Source organism: Paramisgurnus dabryanus, chromosome 1, assembly GCF_030506205.2.
Source record: "Paramisgurnus dabryanus chromosome 1, PD_genome_1.1, whole genome shotgun sequence".
Taxonomy (NCBI): Eukaryota; Metazoa; Chordata; class Actinopteri; order Cypriniformes; family Cobitidae; genus Paramisgurnus; species Paramisgurnus dabryanus.
This window is the reverse complement of record NC_133337.1, coordinates 47,847,228-47,871,718: the sequence shown is the minus strand read 5'-3', so window position 1 is coordinate 47,871,718 and position 24,491 is coordinate 47,847,228. Positions and strand designations below refer to the sequence as shown.

The 24,491-nt window shown below is 38.4% G+C and overlaps 1 protein-coding gene across 5 annotated transcripts in view; it reads left to right on the top strand.

Annotated features, from left to right (window-relative positions):
- rbfox3a (RNA binding fox-1 homolog 3a) overlaps positions 1–24,491 on the top strand; it is a 622,611-nt gene that overhangs the window by 588,907 nt on the left and 9,213 nt on the right. For 3 of the 5 annotated variants that reach the window (XM_065262751.2, XM_065262755.2, XM_065262752.2), the window contains 6 exons: positions 1,980–2,033; positions 7,876–8,008; positions 9,453–9,492; positions 12,324–12,388; positions 17,892–17,970; positions 21,105–24,273. In XM_065262751.2, coding sequence (XP_065118823.1) covers positions 1,980–2,033; positions 7,876–8,008; positions 9,453–9,492; positions 12,324–12,388; positions 17,892–17,970; positions 21,105–21,149 — 416 coding nt within the window. In that variant the 3' untranslated portion in view covers positions 21,150–24,273. Of the gene's footprint in view, positions 1–1,979; positions 2,034–7,875; positions 8,009–9,452; positions 9,493–12,323; positions 12,389–17,891; positions 17,971–21,104; positions 24,274–24,491 lie in introns of those variants that run through there. The other 2 variants (XM_065262753.1, XM_065262754.2) reach the window with 2 other exon arrangements.

The window sequence follows — 24,491 nt, the reverse complement described above, 5'->3', positions numbered from 1 at the left end:
TTCATTTTAAACTATTCAATCTTTTAGAACTACTTCTATCTGAAACATACATATCAAATATTCATTAAATTTGTGGAAATTTTAACCCTTTATATGCCCATTTGTTTACATTAACCCTTGCATTTTTAACAGAAAAAAAAATTTTTTTTTTTTCATTTTAAACTATTCAATCTTTTAGAACTACTTCTGCCTGAAACATAAACATCAAATATTCATTAAATTTGTAGAAATTTTAACCCTTTGTATGCCCATTTGTTTACATTAACCCTTGTTTTTTTACAGAAAAAAACTAAAAAACTAAATATTTTCCAAAAAACACATTTGAACCACCATGTGATTATTATTATTATTATACCCTGGGATGGGTCACAGATTGGTAGAAACATTGATTTTGATGCATTGTTATTTTTTGAACAAGGTCAGATTTTATAAAAAAAACTCACACTTGTGATCCTAAGGCCAAAAAATGACACCTTCACAAAAACTTTTCAGTAGCAATGTGGTCCGCAGAAAACAGCAAAAATTGTGACATTTTGATGAATGCATGAAATGGTAAAAATAGCGCCACCTGGTGGACAAGTATAAAAATCAAAACTTGAAGGCCAGTAGTTCAAAATTATATATTGACATTTTTGTATTAGTATTAGTTTATTTTAAGATAAATGGGGTGTCAAAAATGGTAGTTGCAATGGTTTTCAATGGGGCATTTTTTGTCCCAAGGATCACGTGTGTCGGTTTTTGTGTAGCTTAGCCATTTTAAGCTAATAAAAAAAACTGAAACCAAAATTTTAACATTTATCAAAAATGATTAACCTCTGGCAATTGTGGGCAATATTTAGTCATCACAGTCAAGATGGTTTAAAAATCAAAATGGCACAAAATGTCCCTAGGACCTCTTAAGGGTTAACAAAAGTCTTTGGGATGGTTTCCCAGACAGGTATTAGCTTTAACCAGAACTAGACCTTAGTTTAATTAGGCAATATAACTAGTTTTAACAAACATGCCTTACTAAAAACATTACTTTTGCACATTTTAAGGCATAACAAAGGGCACTGATGTATTTTAAGATATGTCAGCGAAATTTGTTTTTAGTTTGGAAAGCTCTTACATCTAATCCCTGTCTGGGAAACCGCCCCTATATCTATTGTTTTATAATTCACAAACCAAAAAAATTAGTTTGAAAAGCATGCTTGAGCAACTTTTTTTAAAATAAATGCCTCTCGGTTTAATATTTGTCTATCTCATACATTTTTAAGTGCCCCTGTAATGTCCAAATATTTATATATGCTGCTGTATTAGGCTGCCACGAATGATTTGTGAAACATACATTTTGTTTCGAACTATAAAGCACATACAGAGAGAGAGAGTATTCCTTTATGCTGTTCACAAAGCTCCAAGGGAGAGCTTAGCTGATGGGGATCAGGGTAGAGAAAAAAGCCAGGGCTCATTCCACACAGGGGTCTTCACGGGGTCCAGAGCTCTTGCACTGATACCCAATTCCCTCTGCTTGGAATGGAGAGAAAGAGAGCGGATGAAAGGATGGAATATTTCGGCAGCGGTATAGACCCCCCATCTCTGTTTCACTCACAGCCAATGGGGGGTGAGGAGAGGCTATTTTACGTCCCCCATCGATCACTGACAGTACATTGGACAGCGCTCACTATCTCATTCTCTCTCCCGTTCGGATTCTGTATCTCTCTCCCTCTCCAATATTGCCGCCCACTGACTCCTCCTCTAACTTAACGTCCCCTTAAATATTTCCCTGTCACGTAAAATCCCCACCCTCCTTCTTTTGTTCTTCTCGCCTCCCTCTGAATCCATACTCTTTATCCCTTTCTTTAAAAATTCCAGCGATCCCCTGATCCCACTCAAGAGTTAATCGGCTAAGGAAAACCCTCAATTCGAGAACAAAAACTCCACAGGTCATGGCAATAAGCATTAGGATCTAATTCTCTTTTCCCCTGTGTATCACTTTACAGGCTGGAAGCTGAATCCAGTGGTGGGAGCCGTCTATGGTCCTGAATTTTATGCAGGTAAACTGCATTTGAGTGTTGTGGTTGCAGGGCCTCTATACAAGACGCTCGTGTTCTTTGATGTGCTGTTATTCGGATGTGCTTTGATTTTAAGATCAAATTCGGAGATGGGAGCATCAGATAGACACTTAAGAAATTATTCTTGCAGCTGAAAGCTTACACAGCCCATTTGATTCGGCTGTATTATGGCTGTGTTGATCTGAATGAGTTCTCCCATCATGCACTGCATTAGTGCCTTTTACAAAGAGATAATCAGCAGGGCTATCATTCCCACTCACAGCTGCTGAGACGAAGTTGTGATATCGGCTTGAACTTTTTTTTTTGCTTAAAGTAAGAGAAAAAAGCGGGGTTTTTTAATGTAATTTTTATTTTTTGTTTGTTCCCCGCCACCCCTCGATTTTTGATTTCTTTATTGCCACGAGTTGTTTGAGCCTTTTGCATCCTAATGAGGGGGAAATGGTATTACAGTATTTCATTTGGAAGAAGTGCTGAGCACATTGCGGCACCTTAACGGCCTGCCTTTTTGCTCATTAGACTAAAATCTGTTCGTTTCAGGACAGCTTTACTGCAAAACTCTAAATAACCATTGGTGACAGAAAACAGTCATTTTTCATTTTTATCTGACACTTTTTCCCTGCCTACCCTCCCTCTCCACCCTCCCTTCTCCGGTTCTGGCATGCATAAACGTACAATCAAATACACAAAAACCACACAGAGCGCTCGCATGTCCTGCGTGTAAAAATGCAAATACGCCACAAAGCAATCCGACGCGTGTAAAATGTTTATGCATGCTTTTACTCAAGTATGCGCTGAAACGTTAATGTAGGATCGCGCATGCATGCAATTTCTTCTCTGATCACTTCTCCATACACATGCCTCCCATGTGAACATGCAGTTTCCCAAAACATCCCATCAAATCAGATTTACTGTGGTCCAGCACTTCAGCGGCTTGGCTTCGGAAGCCAGCGCGCCTGATTTATTGGATGCTAATTTTTCAAGTCGTCTTAACATGCCTCTAAAGTTTGCCAAGCCTAAACGACACCATATGCCTCCTCGCATCCCCAGGGGAAAGCCAGTGGAGAGGCTACAAAATGGAAATAAGATATAGATTTCTATTGCTAGGAATGGAAACGCCCATTGTGGCGTCCGAAACGGACCCAAGCGTGCCCCTTCGTTCCCTCCCGCGGAGGGGAAGCTTTCACGTAAAATAATTATGACTGCATTTAATGTACTTTGTTGGGGGTGGGGCGGGACTGAAATCGGATGTAAAGGTGATTAATCACTGTTTATCAGTCCGAGTTTCTGTGCGGGAGATCAGCGGAATTGGGCACCATAAATCGTGCGCTGCTGACAGCGCACTCCGTCTCCATTCGTCCGGGTGCTACAGGTTTATTGTCCTCAAATCCCATTCAGTAGAATGACTGATGAGGGCCGCCGACTGCCTGCTTTTAACCTCTTCCAGGGAAGTCGGGAAAGCAGAAAGCATACTCTCCCTCCCTCTTTCTCAATCCAACGCTACCTTTTTCACAGGCCGAATCGCCGGTGCCGTCTCTCGCTGCCTCTGTATATTCCCTCGGCGAATATCGCTAATTCTGTTTCTCTCTTCGTCTAAGCCTGGGGTGTTTTCCATCTGCCCTTTTCTTTTTCACTTTCTCTATGTTTAAATCTCAATATATCCTGTCTCTCACTCTCCCCCAGGCTCTAAGTAGCGCCAACGTCAAAGCTAAATTAGAGATGGAGACGCGGGTCTGAGGCGCTAACCGCGTGCCGGAAACTTAATTGTATAATCTGGGGGCAGCTTTCCTCGCCTTACTCAATCCGTACTGGGAATGTGTGCGTGAAGGACGCGGTTAACGTAATACTGATTGATTGACAGCACTTTTAGCGAGTGTATTTGGTCTTTGGAAGCATGTTGAGACAAATTGCAAATAATACAAAGTAGATGGTACGGGGTTGTAATTGTGAGATGTTTAACTGAATGATTGCAATGCTTAGATGCATTACCACCGACGTTCCTGTTGTTTCTGGCCTTATTGAAGCTTTTAGCCATGCCACACAAAAATAATAGCTGTGTGTCGCCATTTTATGCCTTTTCAATTACAAAACCACTAAAATAGATCTATAATTGAAATGAAGTAGCCTAATTACAATATTAGAAGTAGCTAAAAAATCCTTTAATCTAGCGATGGTGTAATTTTCATCATGATATGGGTTTATTGGTGGTTTGATTATCTAAAGGCACTTTACAATAGAACGCCGTCTACGACCGACCCTCACCCAGTGATTTTCAAGCTCACCGTATTAAAGAAGCCAGTCTTGCAGTAAATGAAAGAGTCCTGAGGGTTTTGGAGATGTAATTGCCCCCCTTATCCAAATAGCCCAATGGGACGCTTTCCACCGCTAGCAGCCCCAGATAAATTCAGTGGTGTGTGACCGGCTGTGGTCATTCTCAGTTTTTTCTGGTAAGCCTCTTTGTTTTTGCACATTTTTGATGTGCAGATTTAAACCCTCTCCACTGGAGTGACCAAAGCATGGTCTTTTTTTCTAAAACAGAAACATATGATAGCTAATAGGATTTATGCTCACGTACGCTTTTGCTGTTGTGTGTTGGCTTTATGGGGTGTCACAACTGGCTGGAATGATTTATAGCTTATTATTGAATCTTTGCTGCGTGCAGACCCATAGCTCATTATGAGATTATATTTATGTACGTCATGGCACAATAACATACACACGCAGAATCAAAGGAAATATAAGAGCATTGCCTATGATTTGAATTTGGGATAAATTGACCATGGCCCGGCGTATATCTGAGACGAGGACCGTTTGGCATATTAACACAGACCCTATAGCTTAAAAGGGACAAATTAAAATGTCAACAGCTCTGACTCTATATCAAAAGGAAAGAGCAAACACCTTACCTAGAGCCGTATGTTTTTCTTTTACTTCTGATGAAGGGCCTCACATAAAAGATCGGGTTTATTGTTTGTTTGTTTATTTGTTTGTTTGTCTGAGAGCAGATACAGAATTAAAATGAAAATTATAGCAGTCATATCAAATATCCATTTCACTGAATGTGTTTACTGTGCAAAAGTCTTAGGCCACCATGCTATTATTAGATGTGTTGTTTTTGCAATTGAATATTGATCATTTATAATTATTTCTTAGTCTCTTTATAAAAATACAACCAGAAAGTATGTGTATGTAGTATTAAAAACAGTATAAAAGGATAAACTGAAGTATCAAGTATTTAAGGTAAACTCCCCTTCCACTTGAGTAACTGCAATCTCTTAAACCTAACCAAAACCTAATCCTATTTCTAATCGAATGACTTCAGGACTTCAGTTTTCTCCAAAAAGCTCAAGATGTGTTTTGTGCCAAGAGAGGTCACACAAACTTAATACTGACTGATGCATGAAGAAGACATTTAGTTCTGAAAATTGTTTTTTTTTTCTGTTTGTATCTTAATAAAACGATTGAAAAATAAATATGGATGGACATTAAAACTTCTGGTGATGGTGGCCTAAGACTTTTGCACAGTACTGGATGTGCTTGCATGCCAAGCATTGGGGAAGAATTCAATGTGATCTTTCACTGACATTGAAGGCAGTGGGTTGTCTCAATTCAGTATTTGCTAAATGTGCTCTTACCACATATATCTGATTAAAAAAACTCAGTCCACCTCATTAAAAGTACTATCTTTGACATGACTATTAATGGACTGCCTGCTTGGGTGGCGTTTGTACAGTAATGATCAGGAGTAGGTGGAGGGCTCTGTTTGGGGTTATTAAATAACAGAAGGGGGTCTTGTTTGGTCCAGAGACACTTAGGAGGGTGTCCGAGGTGTTGGTGGTGCATGAATTAGAGAAAGAGCTTTCGGGGCTTTGCTGCTGTGGCGTTTTGCTTGCACAGTATTATGGGTACTTATTGGCTCATCAGGGCATTGAAGGTTAAAGAAAGAATTGGGGTGTAACATTCTGTCCTTTTTATACTTTCTCCTCTTTTCTTTCATTGTACGTTCCTTTTTTAGTTATAAAGTATGATTATTTGGATGAAGAAAATGAACCCTACTTTTCGGAGCATTAAGATTTTGTGAAATTTGGCATTTCCTCACCCAAAGTTCATCACTGTGATGCAATAAAATGACATTCTCATTACTTTTATGGGGAAAAGAGAGAAATATTGCGGTTGTATTTGTTATACTGCCTCTGTATGCAGATTTAGATAGAAAATCATCTTTTCCTGACTGCAGTAATGAGAATCTGCATTAAAAATGTATATGATGTTATATAATATAATGTGAATTTGAAGCAATGAAAATCGCTATTGATAAATAAAAGAATTCAAAAACTATATATATATATATATATATATATATATATATAGCCGATATAAATATACAGTACTGGGTAAAAGTCTTAGGCCACCACCACCAGACTTGTTGTTTTAAAAGATTAAATGTCCATCCATATTTACAGTATTTTTCAATCCATTTTTTTTTTTTTTTTTTGAGGACTAAATGTCTTCTTTAGGCATCGTCTGTGTTTGGTGTGACCTCTCTTGGCACTAAACACATCTTGAGCGTTTTTTAACAGAATAAAGTAAAAAGACTCATTTTTTTTAATTAGAAAATAGGATTTAATTTTATTTTGGTTTAAGAGATCCTGCAGTTTCCTGCTATTGCTCAATTGGAAGGGGAGTTTACCCTAAAAACTTGACACATCAGTTTATATATATATATATATATATATATATATATATATATATATATATATATATATATATATATACGACAATCCCTTCTGTTGGGTTATAACTCAACCTATGCTGGGTTGTTTCAACCCAAAATGCTGGGTTACTTTAACCAATTGTTGGGTCGAATATCAACATTTTGACTCAACTGCTAGATTGGTTTCTTTTTGACCCAACACTCATTCCAAAGTATCCAGTAGGATGAAACATAACATCTACATATATTTTTATTAAATTCCTTCATTCATCCAACTTTCCTTCTCTCTGTTTCACATGCCTGAATCTTTCCTAAACAAGCGCATAGTTGAATTATCTCTCAACACTCCGCCTCCTCTTCCAGGGATGACCCTGAATTGTCCCAGCTCTCCTCCGGGCAGGGTCTGGCCCTAGCGGTGGTGTGAGGCCGGGGAAGTGTGTGGGGGAGAGAGATGAGGGATGGAGCCAACCTGTGATTGCTACTCAGAACAATCCTCTCCATCTGCTCTCGCAGACTCGCGTGCCAGCACCTTGTGTCTCACCTACAACAGCCTACCATCTCCCCTGCCTCGCACACACCCCTCCAGTACGGGACAGCAGCCAAACACGCTCTCTCACAAACCCCACGCTCAAGGTTTCAGAGACAACCACAACAGAGAGATTTCCCCCAGACAAGGATACCTTACCGTCTCTTTCTCCCTGCATTTAGATTAATGTGACTCCGTCTCTACATTTGGTTGAGGGGTGCAGACACATTTAATGTCATTTTTGGGTATAAGGATAGAAGTACTGTATTGGGTCGCCACCTGATGTCCGGTGTAATGTTTGGGACCTGGTACAAAACCTCCAATGGAATATAGATTAACTACCTTTAAACTTGTCCTTGTTGATGTGTTATGTGTCAGGTTAACACACAGTCAGAGTTGTTTCAAAGCCGCTATCATTGTTGTCGCTGAGCATGGTTTAGCATGCCAGTGTGATGTCACATTACAGACTGAAAGCTGATTGGTTGTGACAGGTGCACCTTTAAAACCAAAAGCTTATGTCACCTGTTTGTCAGATGTCTGTTGTGCTTTATCCTCTGACTCTATGTACCTTTCTCTTTGTTTCACAGTGACAGGTTTTCCCTATGCCACCGCAGGAGCGACTGTGGCTTACAGGGGCGCTCACTTGAGAGGCAGAGGACGCGCCGTCTACAACACGTTCCGCGCTGCGCCCCCGCCACCTCCAATTCCCACTTACGGAGCGTAAGTCACCCTTCACCTAAAAAAATTAACAATCTCATGGCAATTCGTAACCCCCGTTTTACAGGGTGGCTATGAATATGTACAATCTCATTCATGCGTTTCGCACCAGTGATGTTAGATGTAGGGGCGAGGCTTGGGGTGGGCCTTTATTTTTGCTTTATTTCTAATAATCGTCCATTTTTCTACATTTCACATCACATGAAGTCATACACTGTCAATTAAAATAGTAAAAAAATAGTCCCAAGCTGTCACTGGGGCAGTGGCCTTTAAAGGGACAGTACCCTTTAAAGGGATACTCCACTTTTTTTGAAAATATGCTAATTTTCCAGCTCCCCTAGAGTTAAACATGTGATTTTTACTGTTTTGAAATCCATTCAGCTAATCTCCGGGTCTGGCACTAGCACTTTTAGCATAGCTTCGCATAATCTATTGAATCTTATTAGACCATTAGCATTGCGCTAAAAATAAGAGTTTCGATATTTTTCCTATTTAAAACTTGACTCTTCTGAATTTACATTGTGTACTAAGACCGACGGAAAATTTAAATATGCTATGCTAAGCTATGCTAAAAGTGGGACCGCCAGACCTGGAGATCCACTGAATGTATTCCAAAATGGTAAAAATGAAATGTTTGACTCTAGGGGAGCTGGAAAATGGGCATATTTTCAAAAAAAGTGGAGTGTCCCTTTAAAAGGCCCCTAATATGTACAATTTGGGTACATATATGCATACATTTGGTACCAATATGTACCTTTGATGTACTAATATAATAAACTCTATAGGTTTAATTTTTTAAAGGGTACTGCCCTGTAGGGACAGCTTTCTGACATTGTACAAATTATCCACCTTGTAAAATATGTACACATTCTTGTAAGATCTGTGCAAATAGCTCATCTTGTTTTTCGACCCAGGCCTGTGCCATTATTGGATGAAATCTGTCACGTAAAGAAAAAGCTTGCCATACGCTTATATAGGTAACCGGTGTGTTCACATTTTGTGTTTTAAAGCAAAAAGTCACAAGGGTTTGGAAAACACTGATGAAAGAATTTGGTGAACTATTCCTTTAAAATCACAGTCATTAAAGAGGCCATTTTTACATTATAGGTGCTCTTCCCTTAAACTGCCGCATGGCCATTTGATGGCTATAAAGTGTATAACAATCTAATGCCTGGCTGGACTAGCAAGTCCCGCTAGTTTTCCCCAGTGACAAGACAGAGCAAAGCCCATTACAAAACAACATTGTTTTTCTCTAAGCACAGAAAATGGCCATCTTTCTAAATCTTCTGTTTTTTTTTCATCCTCTCAGTCTGGAGTGCATTGTGTTGTCTGGTGAATGAATGCGATGCTACATAATTTATTTCCTCCTCTATACAGCGCGAGGAAACTCCATAGACGCTCCACACTGATGTATTGTGTTTTGTTATTTCTTGGTTTGTTTTTGCAGTGTGGTTTACCAAGATGGCTTCTACGGTGCTGAAATCTATGTGAGTACACAACCTCCTTAGTTTTTTCACTGTATTCAACACATGGAGTGAGGAAATGAAAAAAAACAACCTGAAGTCGGTGCCAAGGTTATTATCAAATTTTTATAACTGCAACGAATTGGAAATTAGCAGTGAAACATATTTCTATGTCCATTAGCAATAAAGAAAATAGCTAAAGAAATAAAACATGAGTTTGCAAACGATTAACGGAATGTTAAAACAAAGTTGGTAAAAATATAAAACAATAAAAAAATTTAATTTGCACAACTAAAATAACCCTGGACACTGCACAGCTTGTAAGACCTACCAAATGAAGATGGGGCACCAAATGAATCATGTGCCATGTTACAAAACCTGTCACTTGGATTGTACCCTTTGTCCGATTTATGTACAGATATGTACATAAACATGTGTCTTTGAGGTACCAATATGCACTCTTTAGGTGCTGTTGTACCTTTTTCGAGAGTATAAGAGTCAGACGAGATAGATGAAAGACAGCAGAGCTTTGGGCCGTAGCTTCCTCCTATCACTGAGACTAACTTGAGCAGCTGGTCTTGAATTGTTTATAATGCCAAGGGTCTAGTTAGGTCACCATGTGTGAATCCACTAAGATGGCACATTTGTGCCATACTAAAAGCCCTGTTAGGGTCCCACTACATGCCACAATAAAATCACACACGGTTTGACCTCCTCCAACATCGACACATCTTTGGGCAGACGTAACGCTAATGCTAATGTATGTAAGATGAACCTTGTGCACCCTTACACTCTCATATTTCCATGTTTTATCTCTTTTACTGACTAGTGGGGGAAAATCACAGTGGATCAAGTAGACAAAGTCGACGTTTCAGTGTTTTTCCGTTTAATTTGTGGCACGTGTTTGATCCGCCCTTCGCTCGGCTTCCATTAATATACAGCCTGGAGCCTCGTGCAAAAGCCTGAGATTCGACCCAAGCCGTATTGTTTTTGACAGATCGTCGGAACGTATTAGTAAATCAGGTGATCAGAGAGTGCGTTTCTCTTTTCGGGATTATCTCGCTGCATGCAAAATGGAAATCAGTTCAACATTTATATCTGAAACGGGACAGATGAGCACGGACATAACCGAGATTTACCTGGCATCCACAATAGCACGTTCTCCGCCAAGTTTGCAAACTCGTGGCCAGAACTGTGGCTCCGGTCCCAGATGGATCTCGCAGTCTAACTATTTTTGCACGTAGCGTACCTTTGCTTGCCAATATTTTCACGATCCATCTTTGCAGAGCACCGATCAACTTTTCGAACAACCTAAAGTTTAGACAGCTTCATCTGTGTGTGTGCGTGTAACCACAGGTATTAAAGGGCGTACAACTTTGTGCCCATGACCTGATTTTTCTTAGATTTCAAAAGCTTAGCAGAGTAACATCGGACATTAATCTTGTGCTGAAAAATAGCATGTATAATTCAGCGTGCAGTCTTGTACACACAACGTTTTGGTCATGTACACGCTCTGGCACTTTGACTATTTACATAATGTACCGGTGATGTCACCGAGGTAAAATAACAAAAGAGCACGGCTTTGTTTCATTAAAACAGACACTTCAATAAACAGCCCGAGCACTTTGCAGCCAGCGAATACATCCCCCGTTGTTTAAAGCATGGCATGTTTTCGTGTAAGCGCTCACAAAATATCACCGGAAGAAGACTAGCAGACAACATCGGTGTCGTTGCGGCTAACAATCTCGGTTAATGTCATCGGATGCCTCTCACAACACGGCTATTAATAGCCAGCTCGAACGGAGCAATTAATAGCTTTGTCAGATGTCATCTAATGCTTATACAAGCAATATTTAGTGTTGTCGTTCTCCAGCCGCTGATGAGCACGTTCTCCGTGTCAGGACCGCTCCCCTGGGCGCGGAGCCAGGGGACTCGTATTGGCCAGCCACATTAATTAAAAGGCCCCTTCAATAGCTTCAGCCAAATCTTCCATTTGGTTCGTTCGCAGTAAGCAAACATTGACTGATTTTAATTGTTTATACCAGATTGCCACTTACCACGCTGATCGATAGTTGCCCTGCCCTGCCATTTCAATTGATGGGATTGATGCACCGTGCAAAAGCACGTGGACGGTCGCGCCGCTATCGCTGCACTCAGCGTAGATAAGTGAAGGTTCTCAGATGGTTCACTTTTGGACTCAGGCTGTTAGGCATCTGTATCCGTGCCGAGATCCATATGAAGAGCTAATGCAGTCAATCTGATTTCCCATTAAACAAAAAGGCTTCTCACAACTTCTCACAAAAAGCTGTATCGGCACACTAAATACCAACTAAATCACTCAGTGGTGATTTTAGTGAGCATTGACAAGGGGCTCTTCAGCTGCGCTCTGGTTGAAACCGATCCTTTGGGGTTTGGTGGATGGTAACAAGTACCTATATTTCAGATATAAGTAAATAATTGAGCCATACAGTATGTGTGAGCACAACGCTGTGCACGGTTGTGGGTTGGAATATCAGGGAATGCATCCACCGTAGAGCTTTAGTGCACTGTAAGGTGCTTTGGATAAAAGCGTGTGCCAAATGCATAAATGCTATTAAAAATGTGATTGGCTTGTATTGTATTGGATTTTTATTGAGCGTAATGTCTTTCCCATACATTTACCTACTACAATTGGTCTGTCTTCTTCTTATACAATCTCTGGTTGTATTGTTATTACCTTGAGTACTTTGGACAGATGGTTCCAGAGCTCGGAAAGCTTTGGCAGTCTGTGAGGACAATGTGACAGAACATGATTTCATGTCACCGATGCCCTGCTGTTTGCACGTGTCTGACGGATGCCCTTATGTAATTGACAGGGTGGCTATGCAGCATACAGATACGCCCAACCAGCCGCGGCCGCCGCAGCAGCCTACAGTGACAGGTAAGAATCCAGCAGCGCTTGCATGTTTTTCCTCTGTTGATTGCCAGATGGTCGAAATTGGAGTTTTGTGGCTTTGTCTATTAGCTTTGAGGCCATTGGAATGCTAGTGTACTTAAAAATGTGACAAAGTGGACTTTGGAAGAGTGCATCAGAGGTATATATTGGTACCAAATGTATATATATATATCTGTACCTAAATGCTGCATATTACCTTTTTAAATGGTACAACCCTTTAAAAAAAATAAGTATGTGAAAATCAAGTATATGCAAGGAAGACTTTAAAGGAAAACACCACTGTTTTTCAATATTTTACTGTGTTCTTACCTCAACTTAGACAAATTAATACATACCTATCTTTTTTCAATACATGCACTTATTCTTTGTATAGCACGTCGTGAATGTGTTAGCATTTAGCCGAGCCCCATTCATTCCTTAGGATCCAAACAGGAATGAATTTACACTTCCATGTTTTCCCTATTTAAAGACTCTTACATGAGTCGTTACACGAGTAAGTATGGTAGCACAAAATAAAATGTGGCGATTTTTTAAGCTGATAAAAAATAATAACTATATTGTATGGCGGAAAACCACTTAGTTTGAAGCACTTCGACCTCAGCACACAATTGAAATTACGAACCACACAGATGACGGGCTACATACACGTTGTGACAAACTTCGCATCGTGCGCCCTCGAAAAAAGAAGTCACCGGCCGCCACTGTACATCATCACTCCTGACTCCTCCCCCTCTCGCTCAAACTTCTGTCAATATTACTGCACCCGAGGTCGAAGTGCTACAAACTAAGTACTCTTCCGACATACAATATAGTTCTCATTTTTATATGCTTAAAAATTGCCACATTTTATTTTGTGACACTTACTTGTGTAACTACTCATGTAACAGTCTTTAAACAGGATAAACATGGAAGTGTTTGGTGGCTTCTAAATTCATCCCTGTTTGGATCCTAAGGAATGAATGGGGCTAGGCTAAATGCTAACACATTCACGACGCGCTGTACAAAGGTTAAGTGCACGCATTGAAAAAAGATAGGTATGTATTCATTCATCTAAGTTGAGGTAATACCATAGTAAAATATTGAAAAACTGTGGTGTTTTCCTTTAAAATAGTCATACTGGCTTATTGAAAGCTTTTTAATTTACTTGGAGCTTTATAGGAGCTGACATGTTAAGAATACTACACACTTTATCTCAGCATGCCCCAAACACTTGAATCATGAATGACCGCAAATAAACAAGTGTTATGCAGCATCCAGGCCACTAGGTGTCAGTATAAGCCCAAATCCAACAGCCAACGCAGCTTAAAGAGTGCGCCTTTAAATTCTTAACAAGCGTTTTTGATCTGCCCGCCATTACAAAAGAGATTTGCTCTCACATTAACGGGGGTTAAATGAGATCATTTAGAAATTGTCGCTCTATCACTGATACACACTCACCGTTGAACTTGAATTTAACCTGGAGTCCCTAACCACTTTGCTCGCTCGCTTCAGGCCGCGGGGTTGAGAGTGTGCGAAGACTAAGGTGGTGCAGGGTTGTGAGTAATTTATCCAGGACCTGTGGGGACCCTGTCAGGTTGGATCAGGACAGGCACTGGTTTAATCTAGGCAAGATTGAGCGTGTCAGTGCCGATAAGCCACGGCCCTGCCTGCTAGCCTGAAGAGCCCAGATAATGTAAGATTTATCAGAGCCGAGCACAGATCCACATCAGAGCAGGTGACAGGACTGGCATTCCGCTGTGCTTACTTTAGCCCTCCTTCCTGTGTTACCTTTTACTCTCTTTACCTCATTCTGTATCGCTCCTCTTTCACCTCATCACTTTCACAAAAGCCAGCTTTGCATTTCACATGCTGATTTGAACTGTCATAGTGGAGGGGTTTAAAATGAAGTGTTTACTTGACAAAGAAAGTTCACCAAACGCATCCTTTGAATTGTAGAGCATGTGTCATTATCATTTTTAAAGTTAATAACTGCACATGCCAAATTGGGAATTTTATATAATGGAGTCATTTTAGTTTCCCTGAGAGTCTGGAACAAGGTACAGCTTTATTTTAGGATGGGTCGTTCATTCCGGCCTGTTTAAGTTGTAGGTTAAGTAGCTCCATCCAGCTGGAATGTTTCAGGGATTCCCACCTTTCATAGGCATTTTAAATCCGCTCTGCTCCTCTTTCTCACTCCACTGAGCTGGTCTGACCTTTGATGTTGTAATAATCCCGGACGACAAAAACCTGGTCAGATCCGATAGTATTTCCATATGTACTGTAATAGCATGTCTGGGGCCAGGATCCCCCCACCTCTTTTCTCCTTTCTCAGTCCGTGCCCTCGGCACCCGACTCGGCCTGCCTTATCTGCTCCTCGCAGGGTCTCATTTGCAAGCGTGTGTTTGTAGGGAAAGTCAACAAATGAAGAAGGGGGTTAATAAATAAATAAAGGAAGAAGTAAGGCCCATCTTGAAGGAATTAGTTCCAAACCGGTACCAATGAAAAGAGTCGAACGCGACTGCCACCAGCCCCGTGTGTCTTTACAGTGCAGACGGGTAAACAAGAGAGAGTGCAAAGGAGCATGCGAGAGCTATGAAGACAAACTCTGTGCCTCTCTTTCTCTCTCTCTTTTTGTTCTTCATACACACAAAACAACACAAAATCCTTATGTATCCATGAATGTCTCCTGCACCCACTGTCTTTTTTTTACTTTATATTTTGTTTTGAGTTAAAGGATATGCTACACTTGCCTAAATATGCGCCGGTAAAGCTCATGCACTTAAAATGTATTAATTTTAACTAGATTGTTTACAAAATGGTAATAAATTTAACAGGATGCCTAATGGGATGGAAATAAAAGGCTAAGCTATTTTCTAGCGAAAAATTAAAAGCTTAAATGAGAATGCAAACGTAAATTAATTTGATAACTTTTTGAGCTATTTAATAAACATTTTATATCTTATTGAGCATTTTTCAAATAGGAAGGAATGCTATACAATAGGGGAGAACCGGGGGGAAAGTAACGTGGGACAAAAGTAAAAAAGTGATTTTCTTCAAGCCCTGATAACATTTGCATCCCAAACTATGACAGCATCTTAAGCACACAACCATTGACAGACCTGACAAATATCGTGTTATTTACTCACCGTGTAGATCCAGAAAGGTGTTTTCAACCATGATAAGTAAAATCCTAAAGCAGTCATCTTCTTCACATAACGCTTTGTGTTTCTCATTTCATGTGTTATAATACTGATCAATCTACAGGTTATTTAATGATCTAAAACATCCTGAAGTTTGACCTCTTAGAGTTTTTAAAAATAAAAGTAAATCAAGTTTAAATTTGAAGAGATCCTGTCGGGATAAAAAAGTGACACTTGTTACTTTTGTCCCGCTGCTAATACTGTTGTATATGTTGAACATTTATATTATTCTAATTTGATTTAATTTAATTTTCATAGTGTTCAAACGGTGGAAAAATGTTTTATTTTCAACAATTTAAGTTTGTACGGTTGGTTGCTTTTGAAACATTTTATAATATTGAAATTTAAAATAAAAATGTAATTTCATTAATTTTTACAAAGATAAATGACAAAAAAGTTTGCAGTTACATATTAACGAGATCATAGTCATGTATATTTATTAAAATCAAGTGTAACAAAAAAATGTATCTTGTTTTGTTGTGTTACTTTTGACCCACCTGTGTGTTCGTCCCTGCCGTCAGGGTCAAAAGTCACAATTCACTACTCATGTTCAAAGTGAAAGAAGTCGTTTGACATTTTTTCAAAATTCCACCTGGTATTGATACACCACACGTGTGAGTTACTGACCACAGCTCTATCTTACACCCGGCGCAATGCACGACGCTAGTGTCTTTTGCTAGTTTCCACCCTGCGCAATGATAATTTTCCATTTAGCGCCACGCTGTTTAAATAGCAAATGCATTTGCAACCCTTTTTGCGTCCATGGGCGTTCTGGTCTGAAAACGAGGTATGTTCAGGTGCATTGTTGGTGCGTTGCTATTTTGAGGCGACTAAAGTCAATGGCGCAATATGTTTTTTGTTATTTAAAGAGCACATTAGAAATATGCCCCTATAAACGGGACGACAACGCGGGTTTGCTTATCACACACATGGATGCGCAGCAGCACAAAAACGCTTTTAAATATGAAAGATAAACGGATTGAATGTAAAAGATTATTATTGAGTCTCTTGGACATAAATGAGGACTAATTGTGAGACGTTAGAAGGCGCAAAGAGCTGCTTTTTTTAAATGCTACCTCACGGATTTATTGTATATGATGACTCTGTACCTGTGGATATGGTGAGATGAGAAACATTTTTAAGTAATGCTTAAAAAACTGATGTCGCTGTCCAAGTGCTGAAACGTGCGGAGAGCAAATTCTTTATCTCCTGTTTGTTACAAATAAAGTATTTTTAGAGTACAATCCTTTTCTTACATACTTGTAAATAATTTTTTGATATTTTTTAATAAAAAATAACAATTTCAATACAAGTGAAAAACAACACAATTATTTAACATTAATCTTAAACTGGGGATCTTCTTCCTCCACTTAGTTTTTCAGTTTACAAAGTCCGTCATCTAAATAGGGATTAGACATAGTGCCAGCGCAACTGGCTTTTAAAGGGGATGAGAGCTGAGACTCTCATTGGTTTATTGCACGTTACGCCCAAAATACTCCCATTACTCATAAAAAAATAGGATTGAAAAAACGGATTGAATTTAAAAGATTATTATTGAGTCTCTTGGACATAAATGAGGACTAATTATGAGACGTTAAGGCGCAAAGAGCTGCTTTTTTAAATGGTACCTCACAAATTTATTGTATATGATGACTCTGTACCTGTGGATATGGTGAGCCTCTCATTGGTTTATTGCACGTTACGCGCCCAAAATATTCCCATTACTCATTAAAAAATTGTACCAACCCTATTCGACCATGCGCACAAACCATTTTTCCCGTCCTTAAATTAGCAAAAGTGGATTCGGACACGCCCGTTTAGACAATGCGCTTAGATCGTTAAAAAAGGGCCCATGATCTTTTAAAATGGTACTTTCGCCCCTAATCTCCCCACTAACAAAATAATAATTGCACTATATTAATAAAAAAATAATGCAATAAATTGAAAGTACCCTGCGATTTTCTCATCATTTCTGAATATCGTCATATTTTTCTCTCCTCCTTACAGTAATCTACGTTTTCTTTGAGTGTCTTTCCCTCTACCATCAATTTAACCATATCATCATAAGATAAAACACTTCTGGTGCACCAAAACAATAACAGATCACTTTCACACTTTCACACTTTTACCTTTATACATTGGACTTATGGCAAGCCAGTGATTGCATTTTTATCAGAAAGTGCACGAGAGGGAGAGAGAGAAGTATGTAGTGATAATAGATCTAGTGAACAGAGATCACTGGAGCATGCAGTACTATCTTTTCGAAGCTTCAATGCCCCTCCATCTTTCTTTCTTTCTTTACCCTGTAGCTATGGCAGAGTCTATGCAACAGCAGACCCTTATCACCACACGATTGGACCTGCAGCCACGTACAGCGTCGGCACTATGGTGAGTTTAGATCTTGATGCATGAAACATTTATCCATGCCCTAACTTCCCACAGACCCAAACACCCCAACAACATACAGTACATCACAACAGGCAAAGCTCAGTGCACAAGTAATAATGCAGGTAGATATCATTTTACTGTCGATCTTTTAATTTAATAAAAAAGTTATGGACTGCAGATTTGTAGTTGGGGTGGCTGAGATCTGTAACATTGTGCATGATATAGATATATACATAAAGGGTCCAAAATTAATTTTTTACAACACCTGCCTTAACACTTTATGCATTTTTGTGAAAATTTAATGGTTGTTAATATTTTTACCATCAGTGTGACTGCATTTGCTATGAAACTGTATGCATATATGTATTTGGATATAAATTTCCTATAAAATTATTTTTGTGACAGTCGTGCAGATTAAACAAATTGAGATGCATTGCTCATTTTTACTTTGGTGGCTTAATAAGTGGTTTTTGGACACTAAAGTCACACCTAATGTATGAATTACGTTGCGTTAGATAACTGCATTAGATAAATGTCAGACCAAGTGGCATCTGCAAAATGAAACAAATGAGTTTGTCCCAGAATTAACTTTGCTTTCCCAAGCTAATATTTCAATTGTGACTCATTAACTGGTCCCAAGGTGATATTTTTTGGAGATGTAATGTATCTGCTTAGTTTTCTTATATGATTTGCAAATCGTACAGATGTTGTGACAGGTTTATTAACCACATTAGCTGTGGACAAACCTTGACAACCTGAAAGTGCATAAATACTTTTTATTTACTTTTTATCTATTTTTTATAATGTAAAACATTTTGCATGATAAATGCATTAGTGCTACAGTATATTACCTCAACATAGTTGCCACTTGCTTTGATAGTTTGTAATAAAATGCATACATTCATACATTTTTAAGTGTGGCGTAGGTGTTAAATGATATAAGTTGCCAGAAAGAATTTAAAAGAATAAAAAAATGTAATGAACAACAGTTTTTTGTAGTTCATCTTTACTTATGTAAATGCCATGAGCAATTTAAACCAAGTTTAATACAGTAAGTTTTAATTTTGGACCCTGATGTATATATCTGATATACATTTGCAAGTATAGATGTATATCTAAATGACTCTGAGACTCATCACCATTAGCTTGTTCATGTTATATGTGTACGTGACAGTTTATCACGATGGATCTTAGGCACTTTATATCTCATTAAACGCGGGGGTTTCCCAGCATACTGACAAGTTATTGGTTTAGCAATGAGCCATTTTCCTTTGCATATCAGCCCTCTAAACATGATTGTGGGGATAGCCGTCATGTTAATGTTTGTTTTTAGCTAGCTTTTGCAGCTAACATCAAAGATGAAAAATTTTCAAACTCCTATCTGAAGACAAAAAGCAGAAATCTCTTTATGATTTGTTTTTTTGCGGTTGTTGGCCGGGACTTTTCTCAAGATTAACGACCATCAAGCGCGTGCAGCAGCGTGCCGTGGGAGATTAAAGAAAAGCGCGAGATAGAGAGAAAGCGACAAAAATGAACGAAGGAAAAGAGATTCCATCGCACCCACCTCCCCCCTGCCCATGAGGCTTATTGGACAAACACTCTGTCTGAGACAAATGACTAGAATTTACCAAGTCGACATCCGTGTGATTCTCAAAACCGTCCTGTTCCCCGGTGCAGCTGCTAGCTAAAAGCTTTCATTAATTAAGACCATTTTTTCCTCTTCATTTACTTAATTAAAACTGTGCCCTGTGATGCTTTTTTGCCTCCTTTTTTTGTTTTTTCAAATTTTCCTCCCTTTCTCAAGACTTCAATTTGCCACTTTAATTCATAGCAAATATTCTTCACCCCCATGAACGGCACTCCCCTTGTGGATTTTGGGCCGCTGGGGGTGCAGTGGGCACTCAGAGTTCTGAACGATGTCCGGTTGGCGACGAAAAAAGCTGAACCCTTTTCGGGCCTGCTGAGAATGAAATGAATACGATTTAATCATATTTGACCAGCAGATCACAAGTAAAAGTATTAAATAATGAGCTCCTCGGAGATTTAGAAAAAAATTGTTGCTTTGCTCTCTGTTTAAACAGAATTCATGCCACGTTTAAGGCGCGTGTATTTTGGACAGGGTTGGAGCTGAGAAGAACGGGCCCAGAGCCTTTGAAGTTTTTTTGTATTTGGTTAAAAGTGAGAAGGCACTACCGCAGTCCGATTAAAGAGAGGCCTGAGTAAGTTATGCTATATTATGTAAGATAGATCTGAGAGGCAGATAGCCGCAGTGTTGGGGGTAACGCATTACAAGTAACGCGCAATACGTAATAATATTACTTTTCTGAAGTAACGAGTAAAGTAACGCATTACTTTATAAATGTACACATTAATATTTGAGTTACTTTAAAAAAAAGTAATGCGAGTTACTTTTCTGTTTAATTAATTCAATTTAAAAATAAAATAATGTACTGAATTAAGCTTAACATATTAACGTAAAATTACGCGCACTGTGCGCCTTAGCGGGAACAGTTTGAGTCCGAAACGGAGATGGCAGGTAACGCAAAAGTAACTAAAAAGTAACGTAAGCATTACTTTCCATGAAAAGTAACTAAGGAACTTTTTTGGGAAGTAACTTAATATTGTAATGCATTACTTTTAAAAGTAACTTTCCCCAACATTGGATAGCCGTGATAAAGCTGTAGTGTACTGTAAAATTTCGATACAGTACATGCACCAACCAGCCTGATCTCACGGAAATTCTTACATATTTTACGAGTTGGCAAATTCGTATGAATTCGTACAAAGTGAATTGTACGTTTTTTTATAAAAAATATGAATATAACCCCACTCCTAACCCCCCAATGTTACAGAGGCGAAATTAAAGGTATGAATGTGGTCGCACAAATGAATGCGAATTAGCCACCTCGTAAAATACAAACGAGTTCCCAGAAAAGACAAAAAAGTTGCTACTGTAAAATTCTGTATAACTCTGAACTCTGACACCCACCGAATTAAAATAAAACCTATAAATCATGCCAAATTAAAAAGAAAAATGAGACAAAAAGGGAAGAAAATTTAAATTAAACTACACCCCTCCGAAATCTATTTAATACTGATTGGAACCTTTTTGTTTTTCATCTTTGATGTTGCAGGCTAGCCTATACAGAGGAGGGTACAGTCGCTTCACACCCTACTAGAGAGAGAATCAATCCCCCGACAAAACAAACAAACAAACAAACAAACAAACAAAAACAAACAACCCACCTCCACCTTCCCCAGGAAGCTAAATAGAGCAAAAAGCCTCCAGGTCACGACCGACCTTTTCCCGAACAGTCCGTCAATCTCTTGACATTTATGCGAAACCTCTTTACATATCACATGCAATCTTGAGGTTACTCGGCATTTCTGTTGCTTTAGTATTGATTTGAATGTGTTTTGTTTGTATTGAAATGTGTGGTCTGGGAGGGGCTGAGTGACAGAGAGGAAGGCGGGGCAGATGGGCGCTGTCCAGTAAGTTTTCTCATTTCGTCTCGGTTTAGATTAATGGGCATGAGCTCAGCTGATTTATGTGGACAGGGAGAGGAAGTGAGTTTATTTGCCTTGGTAAATGGCACAGCAATGAGCATTTCGAGCAAAACAGCAGCGGTGTTAATCTCACAGGCATACATATATTTACAGTCTTTGAATTAAAAACCCCACGCGTCTGCTTAAACGCCCAATGCTATTCATTAAATATAAAAAAATGGAGGTTTGCATACAGTATGTTATCTGAAAATGAATAATATAGCCTTACTATTTTTTTTCTCTAAGGGGAAATATGCATACAAGCATTTATTTATAAAGCTCCAGCTTTCTGTTATGGAGTCTATGATTGTTTACTGAAATTATTATTATAGTGGTATTCAAACCTTTCATTAATACTCTTTTAAAGTGATACTCATGTATAGTATTTTTCTGTCACTCAAAGCCTCTGTCACGCCCTCTTTTCCATACTGTGTTATAGTATAACTCAATGAACATTCATTGCTGTATGATCGCTGCTGTGTGTTATCTGAGAAGACATTTTTTTAATATTTGTACAAAAAGCAGAAAATAAATGTATATCAGGTATTCCATTGCCACAGATGTGCTTAAAATGATTTTAGAGGATGTTGATGCCGATTTACTCATTTTCTCCTTTTTTTACAGTAAAATTATTTATTTTTATAATTTTTCAAAAAGCAAAGCAATAAAATATATATGTATACATAATCATTTTTACATATGCAAACAAACCTTTATTTTTCCTGTTGGTTACAGGCAATAACTGTAAAAACTTAATTAATTATTATTTTTACATTTACATTATTTATGCATTTGGCAGATGCTTTTATACAAAGCGACTAAGAGCACATTGAAGCTATACAATCTCAAAAATACTGGTTATTTTCAACCCAACGTTGGGTCAATAAGGAACAAACCCAACTCATTGGGTCATGTGTAACGTAAAATTTGATTAATTTATTTGTGTCCATGGCAAGAAATTCAGCTTTTTTCATGCCTTGAGCCTTCGTGTCTTTTTCGTGTCACTCAGCACAAATTTCTATAGTTTTTTTGTGTCCGTGGCACAACCTTTTTCGTGTCATTTTATATATAGTTTTATATATATAACTCTTTTTTTCCTATTTTTAAATCATTGTCAGTTGGGGTTGGGGTAAGAGTTGGGGTTTAGGTCAGGATGTCTAAAAATGTAACAGAAAGTGATTCTAACCCCAACCCCAAGTGAAAAACAATACATAAAATGACACGAAAGAGAACACAACTTTCTGATTTTAACCTATGCTGGGTTGTTGAATCAAATATAATCATTTCCGGGGTCAATATAATCCAACGGCTAGATTCGTCCCTTTCTGAAAATTACCCAGCGGGTTTTTTCACAGTGTACTTTATATGATCAAACCTATGACCTTGCTATATGAATTGATCTACAGAATCTACACGAAAAATATCAATCTAACAAGATGCATACGTTCCATCATAGTGTTTATTATACAAACAGTGATTTATTATAGTGTTTCTTAATATACTAATTTATCACACTGTTCCCTAATTTACTATAATATACTGATACTAATCTCACTAATATGCTCAACAAAACCGATATGCAAACACATCTCCCGGTAGCAAAGCAAATATTCATGAAGGACAGCCGCTAGCGTGGTTTCCTTCAGTTTTAATCTGTTAGATGTCACATAAAAAGCGCGCACTTAATCAAGGCCGCTTCTGCTGCTCAGAAAGCATTCTGTAAATAAACACAGTGCAGTAATGTGGAAAAAGAGAAGTCTTCCGCACAAAACGGTCTATTGCACCCTCTAGCTGATGAGACGTCCACCATCCCACTGCAACAACAGAGATGACGGGGGAGCAATTACTGCTCACCGCTGAAATCTCCATCACGTTTATGTTAATTCGGTAGACGCGGCACGCTTTAAAAATGAGTTAGTAACACAGACAAAGAGAGATATGAGGTATTAAACAGTAGGGGTTGTTACAGTGTAAAGAATAGCATAGTAAATCTCATGGGAAGTTCTGTTGAAAATATTAGTCATGATAAACCAGGGGTCTGAGGACTGCCAGGGGACCCCCAGAATGTTTTGGGATCCTTGAAAATAAATACAAAGACAAAAAATTAGAAAGCCTACTGTGTAGCCAATTATTTTACGTTTGTAAACAATCTTAATAATATCTGGATTACTTTTTATCCAACACAGTTTAAATGATTCTTTATACAAGAATATATAAATATATACAGTACTGTGCAAAAGTCTTAGGCCACCATGCTACCATTAGATTTGTTGTTTTTGCAATTGTACAGTAATCATATATAATTATTTATCTTATTTCTCTTCTCTTATATGTCTCTTTATTAGAATACAACCAGAAAAAACAGGAAATGTGTATGTAGTATTAAAAACAGTATAAAAGTATAAGCTGAAGTGTCAAGTATTTAGTGTGAACTCCCCTTCCACTTGAGCAATAGCAGGCAGCTGCTGGATCTCTTAAACCTAAATGAAATTAAATCCTAATTTCTAATTCTAATCGAATGACCTCAATCTCCTCAAAAAAGCTCAAGATGTGTTTCGTGCCAAGAGAGGTCACACTAAATACTGACTGATGCATGAAGAAGACATTTAGTTCTGAAAATTTTTTGTTTTTAAATTTGTGTAAATATTTCCGGTATTTCGGTATTGATTAATATGTTAAAGGATTAGTCAATTTTCTTTAAAAAAAATCCAGATAATTTACCACCATGTCATCCAAAATATAGATTTCTTTCTTTATTCAGTCGAGAAGAAATTATGTTTTTTGAGGAAAACATTCCAGGATTTTTCTCAATTTAATGGACTTTAATGGACCCCAACACTTAACAGTTTTAATGCAGTTTAAAATTGCAGTTTCAAAGGACTCTAAATTATCCCAAACTAGGCATATGGGTCTTATCCAGCGAAACGATTGTCATTTTTGGCAAGAAAAAATATGCACTTTTAAACCACAACTTC